At 35.8% G+C, this 18681-nt stretch overlaps 1 protein-coding gene across 13 annotated transcripts in view; it reads left to right on the top strand.

The window, feature by feature from the left end:
• The window catches only part of LOC127837565 (outer dense fiber protein 2-like), a 205198-nt gene that overhangs the window by 47598 nt on the left and 138919 nt on the right, over nt 1-18681 (top strand). For 10 of the 13 annotated variants that reach the window (XR_008029339.1, XM_052364765.1, XM_052364764.1 and 7 more), the window contains 4 exons: nt 4837-5016; nt 9957-10092; nt 12234-12344; nt 14239-14343. Coding sequence is in view for 12 of the 13 variants with exons in the window: in XM_052364765.1 (XP_052220725.1) it covers nt 4837-5016; nt 9957-10092; nt 12234-12344; nt 14239-14343 (532 nt within the window). In the remaining variant the exon portion in view is untranslated. The remainder of the gene's footprint in view (nt 1-4836; nt 5017-9956; nt 10093-12233; nt 12345-14238; nt 14344-18681) is intronic. The other 3 variants (XM_052364768.1, XM_052364767.1, XM_052364771.1) reach the window with 2 other exon arrangements.

The raw sequence follows: 18681 nt of genomic DNA, 5'->3' as shown, positions 1-18681 counted from the left end.
ATCTGGGACGACTCGTTAAGCACATGCATTAAGCCCCCCTATTTACAGAGCATGACCTATTTTAATAAGTGTTTAATGTGGGAAAAGGCAGTTTTTAATCCACACAATATACCTGTGATACAAAATAAAGCTTTCTTATGTCCACCTTTTATTATGCCCCCCTTCGAAGAAGAGGGGGTATATTGCTTTGCTCATGTCGGTCGGTCGGTCTGTCGGTCCGTCCACCAGGTGGTTGTCAGACGATAACTCAAGAACGCTTGGGCCTAGGATCATGAAACTTCATAGGTACATTGATTATCACTCGCAGATGACCCCTATTGATTTTGAGGTCACTAGGTCAAAGGTCAAGGTCACGGTGACCCGAAATAGTAAAATGGTTTCCGGATGATAACTCAAGAACGCTTAGGCCTAGGATAATGAAACTTGATAGGTAGATTGATCATGACTCGCAGATGACCCCTATTGATTTTCAGGTCACTAGGTCAAAGGTCAAGGTCACAGTGACCCGAAATAGTAAAATGGTTTCCGGATGATAACTCAAGAACGCTTAGGCGTAGGATCATGAAACTTGATAGGTAGATTGATCAGGACTCGCAGATGACCCCTATTGATTTTGAGGTCACTAGGTCAAAGGTCAAGGTCACAGTGACCCGAAATAGTAAAATGTTGTCTGGATGATAACTCAAGAACGCTTAGGCCTAGGATCATGAAACTTGATAGGTAGATTGATCATGACTCGCAGATGACCCCTATTGATTTTCAGGTCACTAGGTCAAAGGTCAAGGTCACATGACCCGAAATAGTAAAATGGTTTCCGGATGATAACTGAAGAACGCTTATTCCTAGGATCATGAAACTTGATAGGTAGAATGATCATGACTCGCAGATGACCCCTATAGATTTTCAGGTCACTTGGTCAAAGGTCAAGGTCACGGTGACCCAAAATAGTAAAATGTTGTCCGGATGATAACTCAAGAATGCTTATGGCTAGGATTATGAAACTTCATAGGTACATTGATCATGACTGGCAGATGACCCCTATTGATTTTCAGGTCACTAGGTCAAAGGTCAAGGTCACAGTGACAAAAAACATATTCACACAATGGCTCTCACTACAATGGAGAGCCCATATGGGGGGCATGCATGTTTTACAAACAGCCCTTGTTAAACTTAACTAATTCTTTCCATTTGAAAGTAATACTTATCAATTTATAAGTTAGGTATTCGTCAATTACTAACATTCCTGTGTTTGGGCGGAAAACTTAAAACATATGTATTATTTGTTTATTTAATCAATATATCCAGTGCACTCAGTACAAAAAGCATTTAGAAGCAGTAAAATATGGTCTTTACAATTTGCATGTTAGTTTTTACAGTAGTAAACAAGCTTCTTGATATGGTTTCATCAAGGTCAGGCACATGTTAAGGCATAACTTATCTAATCAAGGCCTATGTTCACCAACCCATTCTTGGACTTAATTCAGTTGTTTTTTAGCTCACCTGATTGCTCAGGTGAGCTGTTGTGACCAGTTTTTGTCTGTCGGTCCACATTTGTTCGTAAACACTCTAGAGGCCACATTTATTGTCCGATCTTCATGAAACTTGGTCAGAAGATTTGTCCCAATGATATCTTGATCGAGTTCAAAACTGTCTCATGCTGGGTCAAAATCTAGGTCAATAGGTCAAAAAAAAGAAAAACCTTGTAAACACTGTAGATGTCACATTAAATGCCCAATCTTCATGTAACTTTGTCAAAATGTTAGTCTTAATGATATGTTGGTTGAGTTCAAAAGTGGTTCCGGTCCGTTGAAAAACATGGCCGCCAGTGGGCGGGGCAGTTTTCCTTATTTGGCTATAGAGAAACCTTGTAAACACTCTAGAAGTCACAATTTTTGCCCAATCATCATGAAAGTTGGTCAAAAGAGTGGTTTTATTGATATCTTGGTCAAATTCGAAAATGGTCCAGATTGGTGAAAAACATGGCCGCCAGTGGGCGGGGCATTTTTCTCTATATGTATATAGTGAAAACATGTGAACACTCTAGAAGTCACATTTTTGGCCCAACTTTCATGAAATTTGGTCAGATCATTAGTTTCCTTGATACGAGATTTGAGTTAGAAAATGGTTCGGTCAGTTGAATAACATGGCTGCCGGGGGGGGGGGGGGCAGTTTTTTTATATTTATACAGTAAAAAAAGCTTGTGAACACTCTAGAAGTCACATTTTTTGCCCAATCATCATGAAACTTGGTGAAAAGATTGGTTTTATATATATTTCAGATGAGTTTACAAAAAATGGTCCCGATCGGTCAAAAAACATGGCCGCCAGGGGGTGGGGCAGTTTTCCTTATGTGACTATAGAGAGAAACCTTGTGATCAAACACTATAGAAGTCACATATTTTGCCTAATCATCGTGGAGATTAGTCAATACATTGGTTTTATTGATTTCTTGGACAAGTTGGAAAATGGCTCAGATCGGTGGAACACACTTTTTAGCTCACCTGATTGCTCAGGTGAGATTTTAGGATTGGTCTTTGTCCACTGTCCGTCCGTCCACATTTGGTTTGTTAACACTCTAGCATTCACATTTCTCAAGCATTCTTTATCAAAGTTGCTGGAGATCTCAGTCAAGTTTGATGATGAGCAAAATCACATAATGAATGCCATAATTATTGCCCTTAGATTGTCCTAATTTTCATTATATTATACAAAATCCTTGTAAACACTCTAGAGGTCACAATCTTGTTTCAGATTTTATTAATCTTGGTCATAATATTTATTTTTGTAAGCAAAGCTTGATGTTTGGTAAGGGGGGTCAACTCAAAATACAGGTCACCATTTTAAATCTTACAAAAATAAATAAAAACACTCCATACGCCAGTTTTTTGGTTCAATAATGATGAAACTTGACCAGGATGTTTGTCTGGTAAATATCTACATGTAGGTCAAGCTTGGCATTAGGTAAACATTGAATGATCCGACTCCTTTCAGGTGAGCGAACTTTTGCCATCTTGGCCCTCTTGTTTTCACCATTTTGGGAATTTGGCCGAGTTCCTTTGGATTGAGAAATATTGCATACTTTTGCCTAAAATTGGGAAATTAATGTTGTTGATTTTATGCTTACAAATAATTAAAAAATTGATAATAAAAGTGATTTCCATATTATATTTTCTAAGGTTCAACTTATAGACCTGAATTTGGTGATAATTGACATGTTTAGACTTATGATAAAAATATTATTTTGTGAAACCTTCATTTGGGAATTTTAAGGTCCCATTTGCGAAAAATATATACTTTTTTCCATTGGGAAAGGGTCCCCCTACCAAACCCAAATTTGAGCAAAAAAGTCTAAAGATTAGAATTAGACTCAAGCAATCTAACATCAGAGCTTAAATGGGTGTGGACCCAGTGTGTGTTTTTATTCCCACCTTCGAAGAAGAGGGGGTATATTGTTTTTGGCCTGTCTGTCTGTCATTGTATGTGTGTGTCTGTCTGTCCTGAAACTTTAACATTGGTCTTAACTTTTGCAATATTGAACATAGCAACTTGATATTTGGCATGCATGTGTATATCATGGAGCTGCACATTTTGAGTGGTGAAAGGTCAAGGTCATCTTTCAAGGTCAAATGTCAAATATATGGGGGGGATTGTGTTTCACAAACACAGCTCTTGTTTTTGTTCAAATTTGGGTTAGGGAGACCCATTTCCAATGGAAAAAAAGTATATAATATTTCCAAAGTGGGACCTAAAAAATCCCAATCGAAAGTTTCCAAAAAAATTGTTTTTTCAAATAAGTCTTAACATGAAATATGTCATTCATCTCGAAATACAGAAAAAAAGTTGAACCTTAGAAAATATAATATTGAAAACATTAATATTATCAATTTCAAGTATTTGTAAAAATAAAATCAACAACATTGATTGTGCAATATTAGTCAAAACACCCGATATTTCCCAATCCAAAGGCACCCGGCCCCATTCCCAAAGTGGTAAAAAACCCACAGGAACTATAAATGATGCTTATGTCATGATGTATTTGGAGTAGTTAAATGTCCAGTTTGACACTCAAGAATATTTAGAATACTGCAGTTTAAAGAATGTTCTTTGTTTGAAGTCTAAGAACAAGGTCCTTGTGTAAAAAAGTATGTACATCTAAACCAACGTCAACATCCATCTTTTGGAAACATCAATCATTGCTTTGTTTTGAGTACTTTATGCTTCTTTTTGCAAAGCTTTTGCTGAACATCTCTTTCTGTTTCATTGTAACCTTCATCAATCAATTCATATAGAATTGTTCTGATACTCTATAAGCCTATAAGGTTTTCAAATGAAATTTAAGTTGAAGTAGATGATTTCAATATGGTATTATATGTTTTAACCATTTATCCATAATAAACTGAACATTTTATATTTTACTATATATTAATGTAAACAAGTATCGATTAAATGTTAACTACTTGTGTAAAAGAGTTATACAAATTTAAAACTATTTCAAATTAACAAATTAGAACAGAAACATAAATATGTAATTTGACTTTAAAACAATTAGCTAATCACAACTCCTCAACTAATTTTGCGACGGATACAAACAGAAAGCTAATCAAAGCCCCTGAAATCTGATACTTGAAAACTCTAAAACACACCAACCTCCAATCAAAACACCTAAACATAGTCATATGACTCCAAAACACAAAATCAGCCAATCAAAACTCCTGAAACTTTGCATGTGACCTCAAAACAGTCAATCAGCCAATCAAAAACCCAAATTGATCATGTGAACCTCAAAAACACAAATCAGCCAATCAAAACGCCTGAAAACTGATCATGTGACCACCAGAGTTCAGAAGCAGAAGGCAGCACTGAGTGAGGACAGAGCAGATCAGCTGGCAGCAGAACTACTCGAGAAGGATCACAAACTGGAGGATGTTCGAACCTCCCTGGAGGAAGTTTCGTTGCGACTCGAGAAGTCCATCAAGGAGAGAGCACAGTCTGGTGCAGAGAACACGGCCTTGAAGACGTAAGTTTTGAATAAGCTTTTGTTATTCAAATTCAGGGCACTTATTGGGACCCATTTGGTTCAAATTCAGTGATGTTATAGGGACCCATTTGGTTCCATTTCAGGGCCATTGTAAGGACCTTTTGGCTCAAATTCAGGGCTTATATAGGGACCCATTTGGTTTGGTTCAAAATCAGGGCTGTTATATTGACAACAACACTTATTTCCCAATTTAAGTCAAAACAACATGATTTTTTTTCCATCAAAAGGGACTATGCCCCATTCCAAAAATTGTGAAAAAAAAACTGATACTGCACAGACTCTGTGCAAATTTGATATCGTTGAGATATTTAAGCTGAAGTCAGAATGCCACTTACATATTGCTTCAAAATTGTATTGCAAATTTCCTTAATTTTTTTTTATTGATTAAGATTAATTTTTGTTGCATTTGATTCATTCATAAATGTCATTTTTTGCAAACTTGTTCAATCAATGTTGAAAGGTCTAAGGATATAAGTAGAAGCTCGCTTTAAATAGCTTTTCACATCTGCTTGCTGGTGAAAGATTGCTTTTGGTATTTTTTATTATTATTTTAAATAAGTTATTTTTGTTATAGAAACAGAAGGTACATATACATTTCTGTTTTATTTGATAAACAGACTTTATCATATAGTGCATTCTTGTATATTTCTCTGATAGTGAATGAATACAACAATGTTATACATGTACTAGCCCTTTTCCTTAAAAAACATCATATGTATACATATAAAATAATTTATTATACTAGATAATTGTATTCATTATATACTAATTATTCCATAGCATGCTCAGAATGTATGTTTGTTTGTTCCCGCCCAGTTTCATATCAGTTTCACTTTTAGCCATTCTTAGCTTTATGGTTGCAGTTTTTGAAATTAATGATTTTGCATGCAATTTTGATGTGCTTTGCACTAAAGTGTTTGTCAGTTTAAGTTCTTATTGATTTTGTAGTTTTGTGCCTATGCCTTTTGAAAGCATTTCCTTTATAGATTATATGATTATAATGTTTAACTGATTTGAACAGTTATAATTACCTTGATTTGAACTCAAACAAATGGTAGAATGACAGTTTTATTATTATTGTAAACCTGCAATAAGCAGCACACCTTCTGGTAGTTAAAAGCATACACAAAGAAATGCATTGCAAAGGAAATTGTCAGTTCTGTACAAACTACCATTTTTAATCAAACGGCTCATGGGTGTAAGCCCCTGTCTAGTGGATCATTTTCTGCATTGGTTAAATATGAGTTGGTTTGTGCTGGAATTATCTTTCATGACACAATTATTAAAAAAATATCTTTCTTGAGCATATTTTTCAAACTTTGCTTCTAAGACCTATTTGTTCTGGACAATGCTTTCAGATTTGTTGTACGGAGTTACCTTTACCCTTTACCACTTAGATACGTATTTTGTGCATATGTGGTCCTTTGGAAAGTTAAATTTCAACTTACTTATTAAGTTCAAGTTTTAAAGGCTTCATTTCCAACTCTTAGATACTGAAGAGCAACTATCAGCATTAAACCTGACCAGACTGAAAGTTACTTGCAGGCTGTTCTTTTTTTTATTCTGTTCGAACATAGGGATTTTCATGTGACTGCAATACTAGCCTTTCATTGGCTATGTTCTCTAAAGGGTTATGATGTTTAAAAGCTTGTAAACGATGACAAATCCAATTATTATGCATATAAACTGGTGTAATTTTTACCCAATTTCAGTTACTCTTGCATAAAAAATGATAATAACACAGCTTAGGTGCAACGTTGTCAAGAATAATGGAAGATATACCTGTTTCATAATTTGAAGAAAAGTGTATATCAGGGTTAGTCTTTCATAGCAAGTATACTTCATGGGTTGTCTTTTATAGCAAGTGTATGTCAGGGGTTGTCTTTCATAGCAAGTGTAAGTCAGGGGTTGTCTTTCATAGCAATTGTATGTCAGGGGTTGTTTTTCATAGCAAGCGTATGTCAGAGGTTGTCTTTTATAGCAAGTGTATTTCAGGGGTTGTCTTTCATAGCAATTGTATGTCAGGGGTTGTCTTTCATAGCAATTGTATGTCAGGGGTTGTCTTTCATAGCAAGTGTATGTCAGGGGTTGTCTTTCATAGCAAGCGTATGTCAGAGGTTGTCTTTTATAGCAAGTGTATGTCAGGGGTTGTCTTTCATAGCAAGTGTATGTCTGGGGTTGTCTTTCATAGCAAGTGTATATCAGGGGTTGTCTTTCATAGCAAGCTTATGTCAGAGATTGTCTTTAATAGCAAGTGTATGTCAGGGGTTGTCTTTCATAGCAAGTGTATGTCAGGGGTTGTCTTTCATAGCAAGTGTATGTCAGGGGTTGTCTTTCATAGCAAGTGTATATCAGGGGTTGTCTTTCATGGCAAGTGAATGTCAGGAGTTGTCTTTCATAGCAAGTGCATGTCAGGGGTTGTCTTTCATAGCAAGTGTATGTCAGGGATTGTCTTTCATAGCACGTGTATATCAGGGATTGTCTTTCATAGCAAGTGTATGTCAGGGGTTGTCTTTCATAGCAAGTGTATTTCAGGGGTTGTCTTTCATGGCAAGTGAATGTCAGGAGTTGTCTTTCATAGCAAGTGCATGTCAGGGGTTTTCTTTCATAGCGAGTGTATTTCAGGGGTTGTCTTTCATAGCAAGTGTATGTCAGGGGTTGTCTTTCATAGCAAGTGTATATCAGGGGTTGTCTTTCATAGCAAGTGTATGTCAGGCATTGCCTTTCATAGCAAGTGTATGTCAGGGATTGTAGTTCATAGCAAGTGTATATCAGGGGTTGTCTTTCATGGCAAGTGAATGTCAGGAGTTGTCTTTCATAGCAAGTGCATGTCAGGGTTTTTTTTCATAGCAAGTGTATATCAGGTTTTGTCTTTCATAGCAAGTGTATATCAGGGGTTGTCTATCATAGCAAGTGACTGTCATGGGTTGTCTTTCATAGCAAGTGCATGTCAGGGGTTGTCTTTCATAGCAAGTGTATGTCAGGGATTGTCTTTCATAGCAAGTGTATATCAGGGATTGTCTTTCATAGCAAGTGTATGTCAGGGGTTGTCTTTCATAGCAAGTGTATTTGAGGGGTTGTCTTTCATGGCAAGTGAATGTCAGGAGTTGTCTTTCATAGCAAGTGCATGTCAGGGGTTTTCTTTCATAGCAAGTGTATTTCAGGGGTTGTCTTTCATAGCAAGTGTATGTCAGGGGTTGTCTTTCATAGCATGTGTATATCAGGGGTTGTCTTTCATAGCAAGTGTATGTCAGGCATTGTCTTTCATAGCAAGTGTATGTCAGGGATTGTAGTTCATAGCAAGTGTATATCAGGGGTTGTCTTTCATGGCAAGTGAATGTCAGGAGTTGTCTTTCATAGCAAGTGCATGTCAGGGTTTTTTTTCATAGCAAGTGTATATCAGGTTTTGTCTTTCATAGCAAGTGTATATCAGGGGTTGTCTATCATAGCAAGTGACTGTCAGGGGTTGTCTTTCATAGCAAGTGTATGTCAGGGTGAGTCTTTTATAGCAAGTGTATGTCAGGAGTTGTCTTTCATGGCAAGTGTATGTCAGGGGTTGTCTTTCATAGCAAGTGTATGTCATGGGTTGTCTTTCATGGCAAGTGTATGTCAGGGGTTGTTTCTCAAAGCAAGTGTATGTCAGGGGTTGTCTTTCATAGCAAGTGACTGTCAGGGGTTGTCTTTCATGGCAAGTGTATGTCAGTGGTTGTCTTTCATAGCAAGTGTATGTCAAGGGTTGTCTTTGATAGCAAGTGTATGTCAGGGTTAGTCTTTCATAGCAAGTGTATGTCAGGGGTTGTCTTTCATGGCAATTGTATGTCAGGGGTTGTCTATCATAGCAAGTGTATGTCAGAGGCTGTCTTTCATAGCAAGTGCATGTCAGGGGTTGTCTTTCATAGCAAGTGTATGTCAGGGGTTGTCTTTCATAGCAAATGTATGTCAGGGGTTGTCTTTTATAGAAAGTTTATACCATTAGTTATCTTTCATGGCAAGTGTATGTCATGAGTTTTAAGGCAAGTGTATGTAAGGAGTTGTCTTTCATGACCAGTAAAGTAACTATTAGGAAATATATTTCATGGCCAGTGTATGGAAGGAGTTATTTTTCATTACCAGTTAATATTATGAAATATCTTTCATGGGCAGTGTATGAAAGGAGTTATCTTTGATAGCACAGGTTTGTCAGGATTTATCATTCCTGACCTCTGTATGTCAGAAGTTGACTTTTATTTTATGAAAAGGTCACGAGGTGTCATTCATTTGATGGTACGATGTCAGAAATAAGCTTTACATGGGCATCCCTTTAAATTAGATTTCAATTAACGTATCAAGCCTTTCCTACGCAGAAACAAAATGAAATGGCTATATGCAACCAGAACAGCCAGGGACTTACTTTCAGTCTGTTGAGGTCGTATATTGTTTGGTACTCATCAGTATCTAAGGGAAGCTTTTAAAACTTGGATCTAGTAAGAAATGTCTTAAATTAAATTTTATAAGGGAAGACGAATGTGAAATCTGCACAAGCTTCTCGGGGATGACACTGTCCAACTAAACTTGATTGTTGGTTACAAGAGACTTCCTATGAATGGAAAATACTGTTAAAGTGAAAGTGTTGTATTTAACTCTTTCAGTGCTGGAACCAAATTTTGAAGGCCTTTGCAAACAGTTTGGATCCAGATGAGACGCCACAAAACGTGTCGTCTCATCAGGATCCAAATTGTTTGCTATTCTGATAGTATTCTTTGAAAAAAATCAAAGAAAATGCTAATTTTAGAAATTCAGCAGACGACATTTTAGCAGACGACAAATTTCCCAGCATGCAAAGGGTTAATTTGCCTGTGCAGACTACACAGGGTAATCTGGAACAACAATTTACGCACAAGCACATGGTTAGCAGAGTTAACGAAGCCTGTGTATTGCAGACGCATGGAGGAGTTAGAGAGTCTGCTGGAGCGTGTCGACCACAACTCGAAGGCACAGATTGAGGAGCTCACAGCCAAGCTTCATAACCGCAACTCCGAGGTGTCCGGACTCAGTCTTGAGAACGAGAGACTTAAGGTAACAATTACATAAAGTATAGCCTACTAACACGTTACAATGTAACAGCACATAAATCTGAAGATCTTATTTCTCTATATGTCAAAAACAAGTTTTCCCAAATGACTGGCTGCAAATCCCAATTGAAGGTTTAAAAAAAAATTGTGGGTAAATAAAATGCAAAGTTTATTTCCTTATGCAGCTCTATGGGTTGAACCTCAGTAAATATAATAAAATTTAAAAAAGAGATGACATTTACTGAGGTGAATTTTGGGGTCAAATTGCATGATTTGAAAGAAATTCTCTTTGTGGAAGGTACCTTTATTAAGCCCCTAATAAAGAAAGAAAACATGATCAGGTAGTTGGTATCTTGTAAGGGGAAAAACAAACAGGAAACTTGAAGTATAGACAGGAAACAGAATAATTGATTCAAGTTACCAACACATCAAATATTGATGCTGGAGGCTATTTTATTAGGAAACAAGAGCTGTGTTTGTGAAACACAATACCCCCATACTGAGCTTTGAAGCCGCACAGCTTTATAACTTATTAAACAAATAAGTATTTGTTCAGTAAAGTGCAACCGCGCGTTTGTGATATGAAGTCCCCACACTGATCCAACATTTTTCTTACTGTTCAAACGCGCAGTTGCACTTTACTGAAAAAATACTTATTTGTTTAAAAATATCATGATACCTATAGAAAACTCTTACGAATGAGCGGGCTCTCCACTTTATCCCATTAAAAATAGTGAAATATTTAAAAAGAGATCCTTACAAATGTTAACTTGGTCGCGCTGTATTCTCCAAACACAGATTCGAAAAGACACGTGGTTTAGGCACTGTGTTAAAAGAGATAATTCACTGTTTCAAACTGTGAAATGATGAAATGATTCCAGTTAAATTCTCCACTTAAACTCTTTTACAATATAAATAAACTGTGAAAGAAGCATAAAATAAAATGTGTTGGCTTCCATGGAATATTGATTTTAATTCATGAGTGATCATAGAAAGTAATATTTTCAGAAGTGGAAAGCACCAAATCCAACAAATCCTCTATATAATGAAGAAATTCTTAAGACCATGACCTCATACAGAAGTATCAATATAATGTTGTCAAACTTTGCAGGCAAACTTTAAGGCAAATGGGCAAAGGGCTTTTCTTTTTTTCTGTGTCAGATGAGGTTTTCATTTGCAGCTAATACTGTTTTACAGAGTAAACAGATAGTGGAAGCAGAACTTCAGGTACTGCAAGCATGTATATCTGTCACACGGTGATGAGAAATGATAATAAGTGGTATAAAAAATGTGGTATAAAAAAAATAAGCCTTGCTGTGGGAAAATGGGGCTTAATGCATGTGCATAAAAAGTCATCCCAGATAACCTGAGGCAGTCTGCAAAAAGTTAATCAGGGACAACACTTTCTGTCTAAACTGGGTTTGTTCTCTAAAAAGAGACTTCCTTTTAACCCTTTCCCACTTAGAAGCAAAGTGAAATGGCTATGTGCAAACAGCATAAAACCAGAACAGCCTGCGAGTAACTCGCAGTCTGTTCAGGTTTTATGCTGTTTGCTGCTCATCAATATCTAAGGTTTGGAAATGAAGCCTTTAAAACTTGAATATATTAAGAAAGTACTTAAATTTAATTTTATTTTCTAAGGGACTTCAAATATGTCAGAATGCGTTTCTGAGTGGTAAAGAGTTAACTGTTTTTTTTTCGCTAAAAAGAGACTTCCTTTTAACCGAAAAAACATAAAAGCAGAAAGTTTTGTCCCTGATAAGCTGTGGCAGACTGCGCAGGCTAATTAGAGACGACTCTAAACGCGCAGGCATTAAGCCCCATTTTCCCAGAGCCAGGATCAAATGTAAATGTTGTCAGTGGACATTTGATTCCAGGGACTTGGCTGGAGCATGGTTATTTATTATCACTCCTTATTTGAACAGCTGCTTGAATACAGTATTTGACATATTGGCATCTAATTTGCTTGCAAACTTTGCATGAAGATGTGGCTGTTTAAATGACAATAAATCACAACTCATTTTTGCATGTTTTAATGTTAAATTTGTGAACATGTTCTACATGTCATTTATTTATTTTAATTGTTTTACATTTATTTCCTCACATTTAATTCACATAACATTAGGTACTTGTGTTCTCTCATAGTCATCTGTAACAACGATCGAGACCAAGTTTGCGCAGGCTGATGAGGAGCTCATGCAACTTAGGTCCAACCTCAAACACTATGAGAATCTTGTAGATGAGTACAAATCACAGGTGAGTTGTGGCCCTTGCTTGGCTGGTCCCAAAAGTCTCCCTTGTTTTACCTTTTTTCTTGTGTTTTTTTTATACATATTTGAATACCTTATATACAAAAATAACAATCTCTTTTATTGTTTGTGTAAGACAATATAACAAGCTTCCATTTACACTTTTATTGTGTCATAGTTTTAATGATGACAATTTTTATTTTTAAAATATTTTGTCTTTACATGAGTTTAAATTTGTATTAAATTAATATTTTTAAAACTGTGTCCAACAGTTTTCCTTTTTAGCTTTTTACAATTGTTTACCTGTTTTGTCCTGATTCCTATTGTTAAATAATGTTGCAACAATTTTGTATGAATAGCATCCTTAAATTAGCTTGAGTTTGTCAGCACATGCCTGTGGTGTTAGTGTAGCTTTTTGGCTTTGGGTGTTCTTTTTTGTCTCACATTTTGCACTTTATATTGTTTATTTTTGTTTCATTTTAGCCTGTAGTAAATATTTTGTAATTAAATTATGCTGGTTGCTTACCTAAACTTATGCCCTTTCAAGCAACAAGATATATTTTAAATTTAATTAATATTTCACATAACAAACCCATAATAACAGTTATGTTGCTGTACTTTGGTTTTCCTCACTCAGAGACCTAAAACTTAACCGATTAAACACAATGTTGACAGGCTGCTATAAATGGCAGAGACAATATGCATCGACTAACAAATTAAAGAAAAAAAAATCTGACATGGTCGTATAAGATTTAAGATATCAGTTATAGTGAAATTATCAGCACAAACAAATCATATATTCTTCACAGGAAACACCAAGAAATGTCCATAAAAAATGGCATTAATATTTAATCATCAACCTTTAAATATCAAACTGATGATGGTGTAGTATTGGTATTTACAATAATTACAGACAGTTTAGTAGTACATGTTACCCAAGATCTGCTGTTGTAGCTTTTGCTAGCATTCAAAGTATTTGTTGCAAGCCATTGTGGGATGGATTCTCTGATTGGTAAGGATCTGTCCATGAAATAGCCGTGTAATCCACATTCTTTCAATGTACTGAAATAGTTTTCTTTTTGGTAGGGGTTCTGGTATATAAAAACAATTAGCTTGGGTCTTTTTTTGGTAGGGGATCGTATGTATTGAAACAATTTGGTTCAAGACAACAGGGTTTTTCTTTTGGGGTAAGGGTATTTACATATATATATTGAAATGTTGGTGTTATCTCTTTGAGTAGCGGTTCTTTTTATGCCTCCGCATCAAATGATCGGGGATATATTGTTTTTGGCCTGTCTGTCTGTCATTGTATGTGTGTGTCTTTCCAAATCTTTCACCTTGGTGGTAACTTTTGCAATATTGAAGATAGCAACTTGGCATGCATGTGTATCTAATGGAGCTGCACATTTTGACTTGTGAAAGGTCATCCTTCAAGGTCAAAGGTCAAATATATGGCTTCAAAGTGGCGCAGTTGGGGGCGTTGTGTTTCACAAACACAGCTCTTGTTTATAGAAACATTTAGCCTCACTTTCTTTGGGTTTAACTTAAGCACTAAGGCTTCAATATCATTTGGTCAAACTTAAGCACAAGGGCCTCAATTTCATTGGTTTTAACTTAAGCACTAGAGCCTTAATATTATTGGTTTAAACTCAAATGCCAGGAACTCAATTTAATTGGTTTTACTTAATCACTATGGCCTGAATATCATTGGGTTAACCTAAATCGTAAGGGCCTCAATTTGATTGGGTAAAACTGAAGCACAAGGGTCTCAATTAAAGTGGGTTAAACTGAAGTGCCTAAATGTAAATAAGTTCAACTGAACCACCAGGGTCTGTATGTAAATGGGTAAAACTTAAGCTCTAGGGCCTATAGGTCAGCACTAGGCTTACTTCTCGCCACAGATGAACCGCTCACGTCGTGACGTTGAAGACACGGAGGCGGAGTTACTGGAAACACGCGAAGACAACAAGCGCTTAAAAGAGGACAGCCATGCCGAGTTAGAAAAGGCAAGCCACTCTGTCAGTTTTGTACAGTGTTGTAACGACCAGATTTAGGTCCCTTTAATAATTTTAGGTATATGAATGTTCAGGTTTGGGATTGCCTTTCTTGTGTCTTTATTTTTGTTGGTTTGTGTTTGTTTTTTTGTCAGATTTGATGATGAAGTATTAGAATGTTGATTTTGATATAACTCAAAATAATGTTTTCTAAACATTACTGTATCTGACCTGCTTAAAAAAAATCAATGATTGGCTGAATCTGATGAAAGTTTTTTTTTGCTTTAAATCTTAAATTTTATCGCTTTTTATAAAACAAAAACAGTCCAATAATGGTCAAAAAAATAACTCAACACTTTTAAGATTCAACAACAAATACTTTACTCCAAATTAAATTTAGGTATATATTTTTCAAACAATTAAATTGCTTTAAAAAAAGGTAAATAAATGTGTAACGTTATGACAACATAAAGCATTTTACCCGTCTTGAGCCACAATTGTTGTTACATTTTTCGTCAATGAGGACATTCATAGCAAGCATGACCTGTAATAGGGAGCTTCTTTTAAGAGCGAAAATATCGGCTTTTCTTTGTACTGTTATGCATGATGTTATATAGTGTCACAGTTTTCATTAGGCCAGACCACCTTCGTAGATATAGAACAGAAGCATGTTATAAGTATAACCCTGCGATCGCTTCAATACGATATAGTAAATTTTACAATATTGTAACTCAGTTAGTTGCGTTTGAATTTATGATTTTCATAAACCATTTCATTAAGCCCTCGTAACATACTTTCAAGCATACTTTTTGCCAGATCACAAAGCATGTTAACCCTTTGCATGCTGGGAAATTTGTCGTCTGCAAAAATGTCGTCTGCTGAATTTCTAAAATTAGCATTTTCTTCCATTTTTTCAAAGAATATTATCAGAATAGCAAACAGTTTGGATCCTGATGAGACGCCACATTCTGTGGCGTCTCATCTGGATCCAAACTGTTTTCAAAGGCCTTCAAAATTCGGTTCCCGCACTGAAAGGGTTAATGTAAAATGTCAGTTTACGGCATAAAATCTGCTTTTAACAACGTTTTAGCCACTTGGTTTTATTAATTTTTTGTTGTGATAACTTTTTCTTATCATGTAACATAACATTTTATAACTGCCCCTGTGAAAGTGGACTTAATCCTATTCTTTTCCATATGTAATAAACTAACACAAACTTTTGTAACAAAAAAGCTTTACAATTTAAGCTTTTTTCTACCCCCACAAACGAAGTTTAGGGGGGTATATAGGAGTGAGCTTGTCTGTCTGTCGGTCCGTATGAAGTGTCCGCTCTCTATTTAAAGTTGTTTTCATCTGATCTTCACCAAACTTGGTCAGATGTTGTATCTAGATGACGTCTAGGTCAAGTTCAAATATGGGTCATGCAGTGTCGAAAACTAGGTCATGGGGTCACTTAGTGCGTTTTTAGATATTGAGCATGGTGTCCGCTCTCTAATTCAAGTAGTTTTCATCCGAGCTTCACCAAACTTGGTCAGAAGTTATATCTAGATGATGTCTAGGCCAAGTTTGAACATGGGTCAAAAACTAGGTTACAGGGTCACTTTGCGTTTTTAACATTGAGCATGGTGTCCGCTGTTTTTTGTGAAGACAACATGCAAAATATTCTGTGTCAATGCGGCATGTGAGGGTATTCGTCACGTCTGTGAAAAAGCTCTAGTTGGTGTTTTTCTTTACTTTTTTTTCAGCCATGTTCCATTTAAAGAAGTTTTAACTAATATGGATTAAGCCAGTACTATTTCATTGTTTTCACTTAAAGTAATACACAAAATTCACATATTTTTGCTTTAGGCAGACAGTAAAAACAAATAACTAATTTAGTGTTTTATATACAGGGTATTCTTTGTATTCTGGAAGTCCAGAATAGGCATAGGAATATAATATGTCCCATATTTCCAGTATATCATAAAGTCATTTTTTTGCAAGAAATAGCGAAAATATTTAATGGAAATCCAATAAAGGTAGGATGCTACAAAGCACAGCACAGCACCATCTCTGTGGTATCTGTAGGTTTTCCTGTGTTGTTGTTGTTGTTGCAATTGTTGTGGTAGCTTGTCTGGTCTCATGTAAGGTGCGGTTTTACAGTATGAGACGCCCTCTGGCAAAACAGGTCTTAATGCATGTACGTAAGTGTCGTCCCAGATAAGCTTGTGCATTCCACTAAATATGGAATTTTCTGTTAAAAGAAATTCTACATTTCTAATTTCTAAAGAAAATTAGAGTTTTAGAGTGCAGACTGCACAGGCTAACATACTGCACAGGCTAATCTAGGACAACACTACACACGTGCATTAGGCCAAGTCGTACCAGAAGGAGATTCATATAAGCAATCTTTTTCTTCTCATCCTTTTCTTCTTGTTGTTCCTACCCATGCAGCAAGCCTCATTTGTTGGCTTTCTTTTCATCAGGATTTGAATGTTTTTATTTGAAATGTTTTCAGGATGGCCAATGACTCTAGAAAAAGGCTTTAATTTTTCTATATCAAATAAGTGATTTTGACCAATTTAAAATGTAAAATATTTCAAATACCTTAGTCAAACTCATTGTTTGTGTTGTACATGTATGATACACAAAACTATGTAGCTATTTTGTTAAATCTTTGCAGGAACATAATTTTATGTGAACAAATTAATTGAACTTTGAACATGGCATAATTAGGTTACTTTGCGTTATATATGTTGTGATAAATGCTGCAAGACACAGAACAACCTGGTCTTAACCCTTTGCATGCTGGGAAATTTTTTGTCTGCTAAAATGTCGTCTGCTGAATTTCTAAAATTAGCATTTTCTTCGATTTTTATGTCCCTGGTAGGGTGGCATAGCAGTTGAACTGTCCGTCAGTCAGTATGTCAGTCTGTCCGTCCGTCCGGAAAAAAAAATTAACGTTGGCCATAACTTTTCCAATATTGAAGATAGCGACTTGATATGTGGCATGTAGGTGTATCTTATGAAGCTGCACATTGTGAGTGGTGCAAGTTCAAGGTCATCCTTCAAGGTCAAAAATCAATAAACAAAATCAAGGGAAGAAATAAGCTTTAAAAGGGAGATCATTTCTAAACCTGCCAAATGATATATTGAAATTTTATATATAATAATATGAAACCATATAACTGAAGCATAATCAAAATGACATTGTATGGTCAAGCCAAGCTCACAATGATACTTTTGAGCATACAAGTATCTAAGGAACGTTAAGGTTACCTGTGAATCTACAGTCACAGTAGTGGCTTATAATTATTTGCTACTAAAAGTAGAGATTTGTTAGAGATAATTATTTTCAAGGGAAGTAATTAATATAATTATAAATCTCAGATTATATATTTCCTTACCGTCCAAGAATTTAAGTTCTTTTCACAGTTACTGTACAGATTTTGTATTTTGTTTATTTATAACTTAAATGATTGATTTGTCAAAGTTTTTTTAATGATATAACTATCATTTCTTTCCTGTAATAATTGTATATGGTAGGTTTCATTACTTACCTATGGACCTATGTCCATAGATACATGATGAACTTAACTGTGGCCATGATGTCTTTGATAAACCATTGATAGTCAGTGATGTCTGACTTGGTCATTTTTGACTGTCTACAGACCCCCCCCCCCCCCCCCCCCTCCACAATAGGGTGGCACAAAGCAGTTGAATTGTCAGTCCGTCTTGAAGATAGCAACTTGATATTTGGACAAAATCCAAGGGAAGTAATAAGCTTTAAAGGGAGATGATTTCTATACCTGCCAAATGGTAAACAGAAATTTTTATTTCAAAGCGGCGCAAAAGGGGGCATTGTGTTTCTGACGAACACATCTCTTGTTTTTCAAAGAATACTATCAGAATAGCAAACAGTTTGGATCCTGATGAGAAACCACATTCTGTGGCATCTCATCTGGATCCAAACTGTTTGCAAAGGCCTTCAAAATTCAGTTCCAGCACTGAAAGAGTTATGACTTTATTTTATGAGAGAGTCCTCACAGTTGCTATTCCACATTGCCTCTGTTTTTAATTAATGGCAAGCCATGTTTCTCTCATGCACCACTTATCAATGATACAGGTTTTTTTCCACTTTTTGGGAAAATAGCCCATGGCTTTGGAATTGGGAATTTTATCGACATTTTCATGAAATTGGGAAAATAAATTCATTAGCCTTTTTTTTCACACAAAAAGTCCACTAATTAGGGAAATACTAAGATTGATATAACTCTTTATAATCATTCAAATTAAAAGAACAAAATCATATAATACTTTGTTAGATGTAATTGAATTAAAATTGAGAAAAAATACGCATGAGACACTTCT

This window comes from Dreissena polymorpha, chromosome 7, assembly GCF_020536995.1.
Source record: "Dreissena polymorpha isolate Duluth1 chromosome 7, UMN_Dpol_1.0, whole genome shotgun sequence".
In the NCBI taxonomy this organism is placed as follows: Eukaryota; Metazoa; Mollusca; class Bivalvia; order Myida; family Dreissenidae; genus Dreissena; species Dreissena polymorpha.
This window is presented reverse-complemented; position numbering and strand designations above follow the sequence as displayed.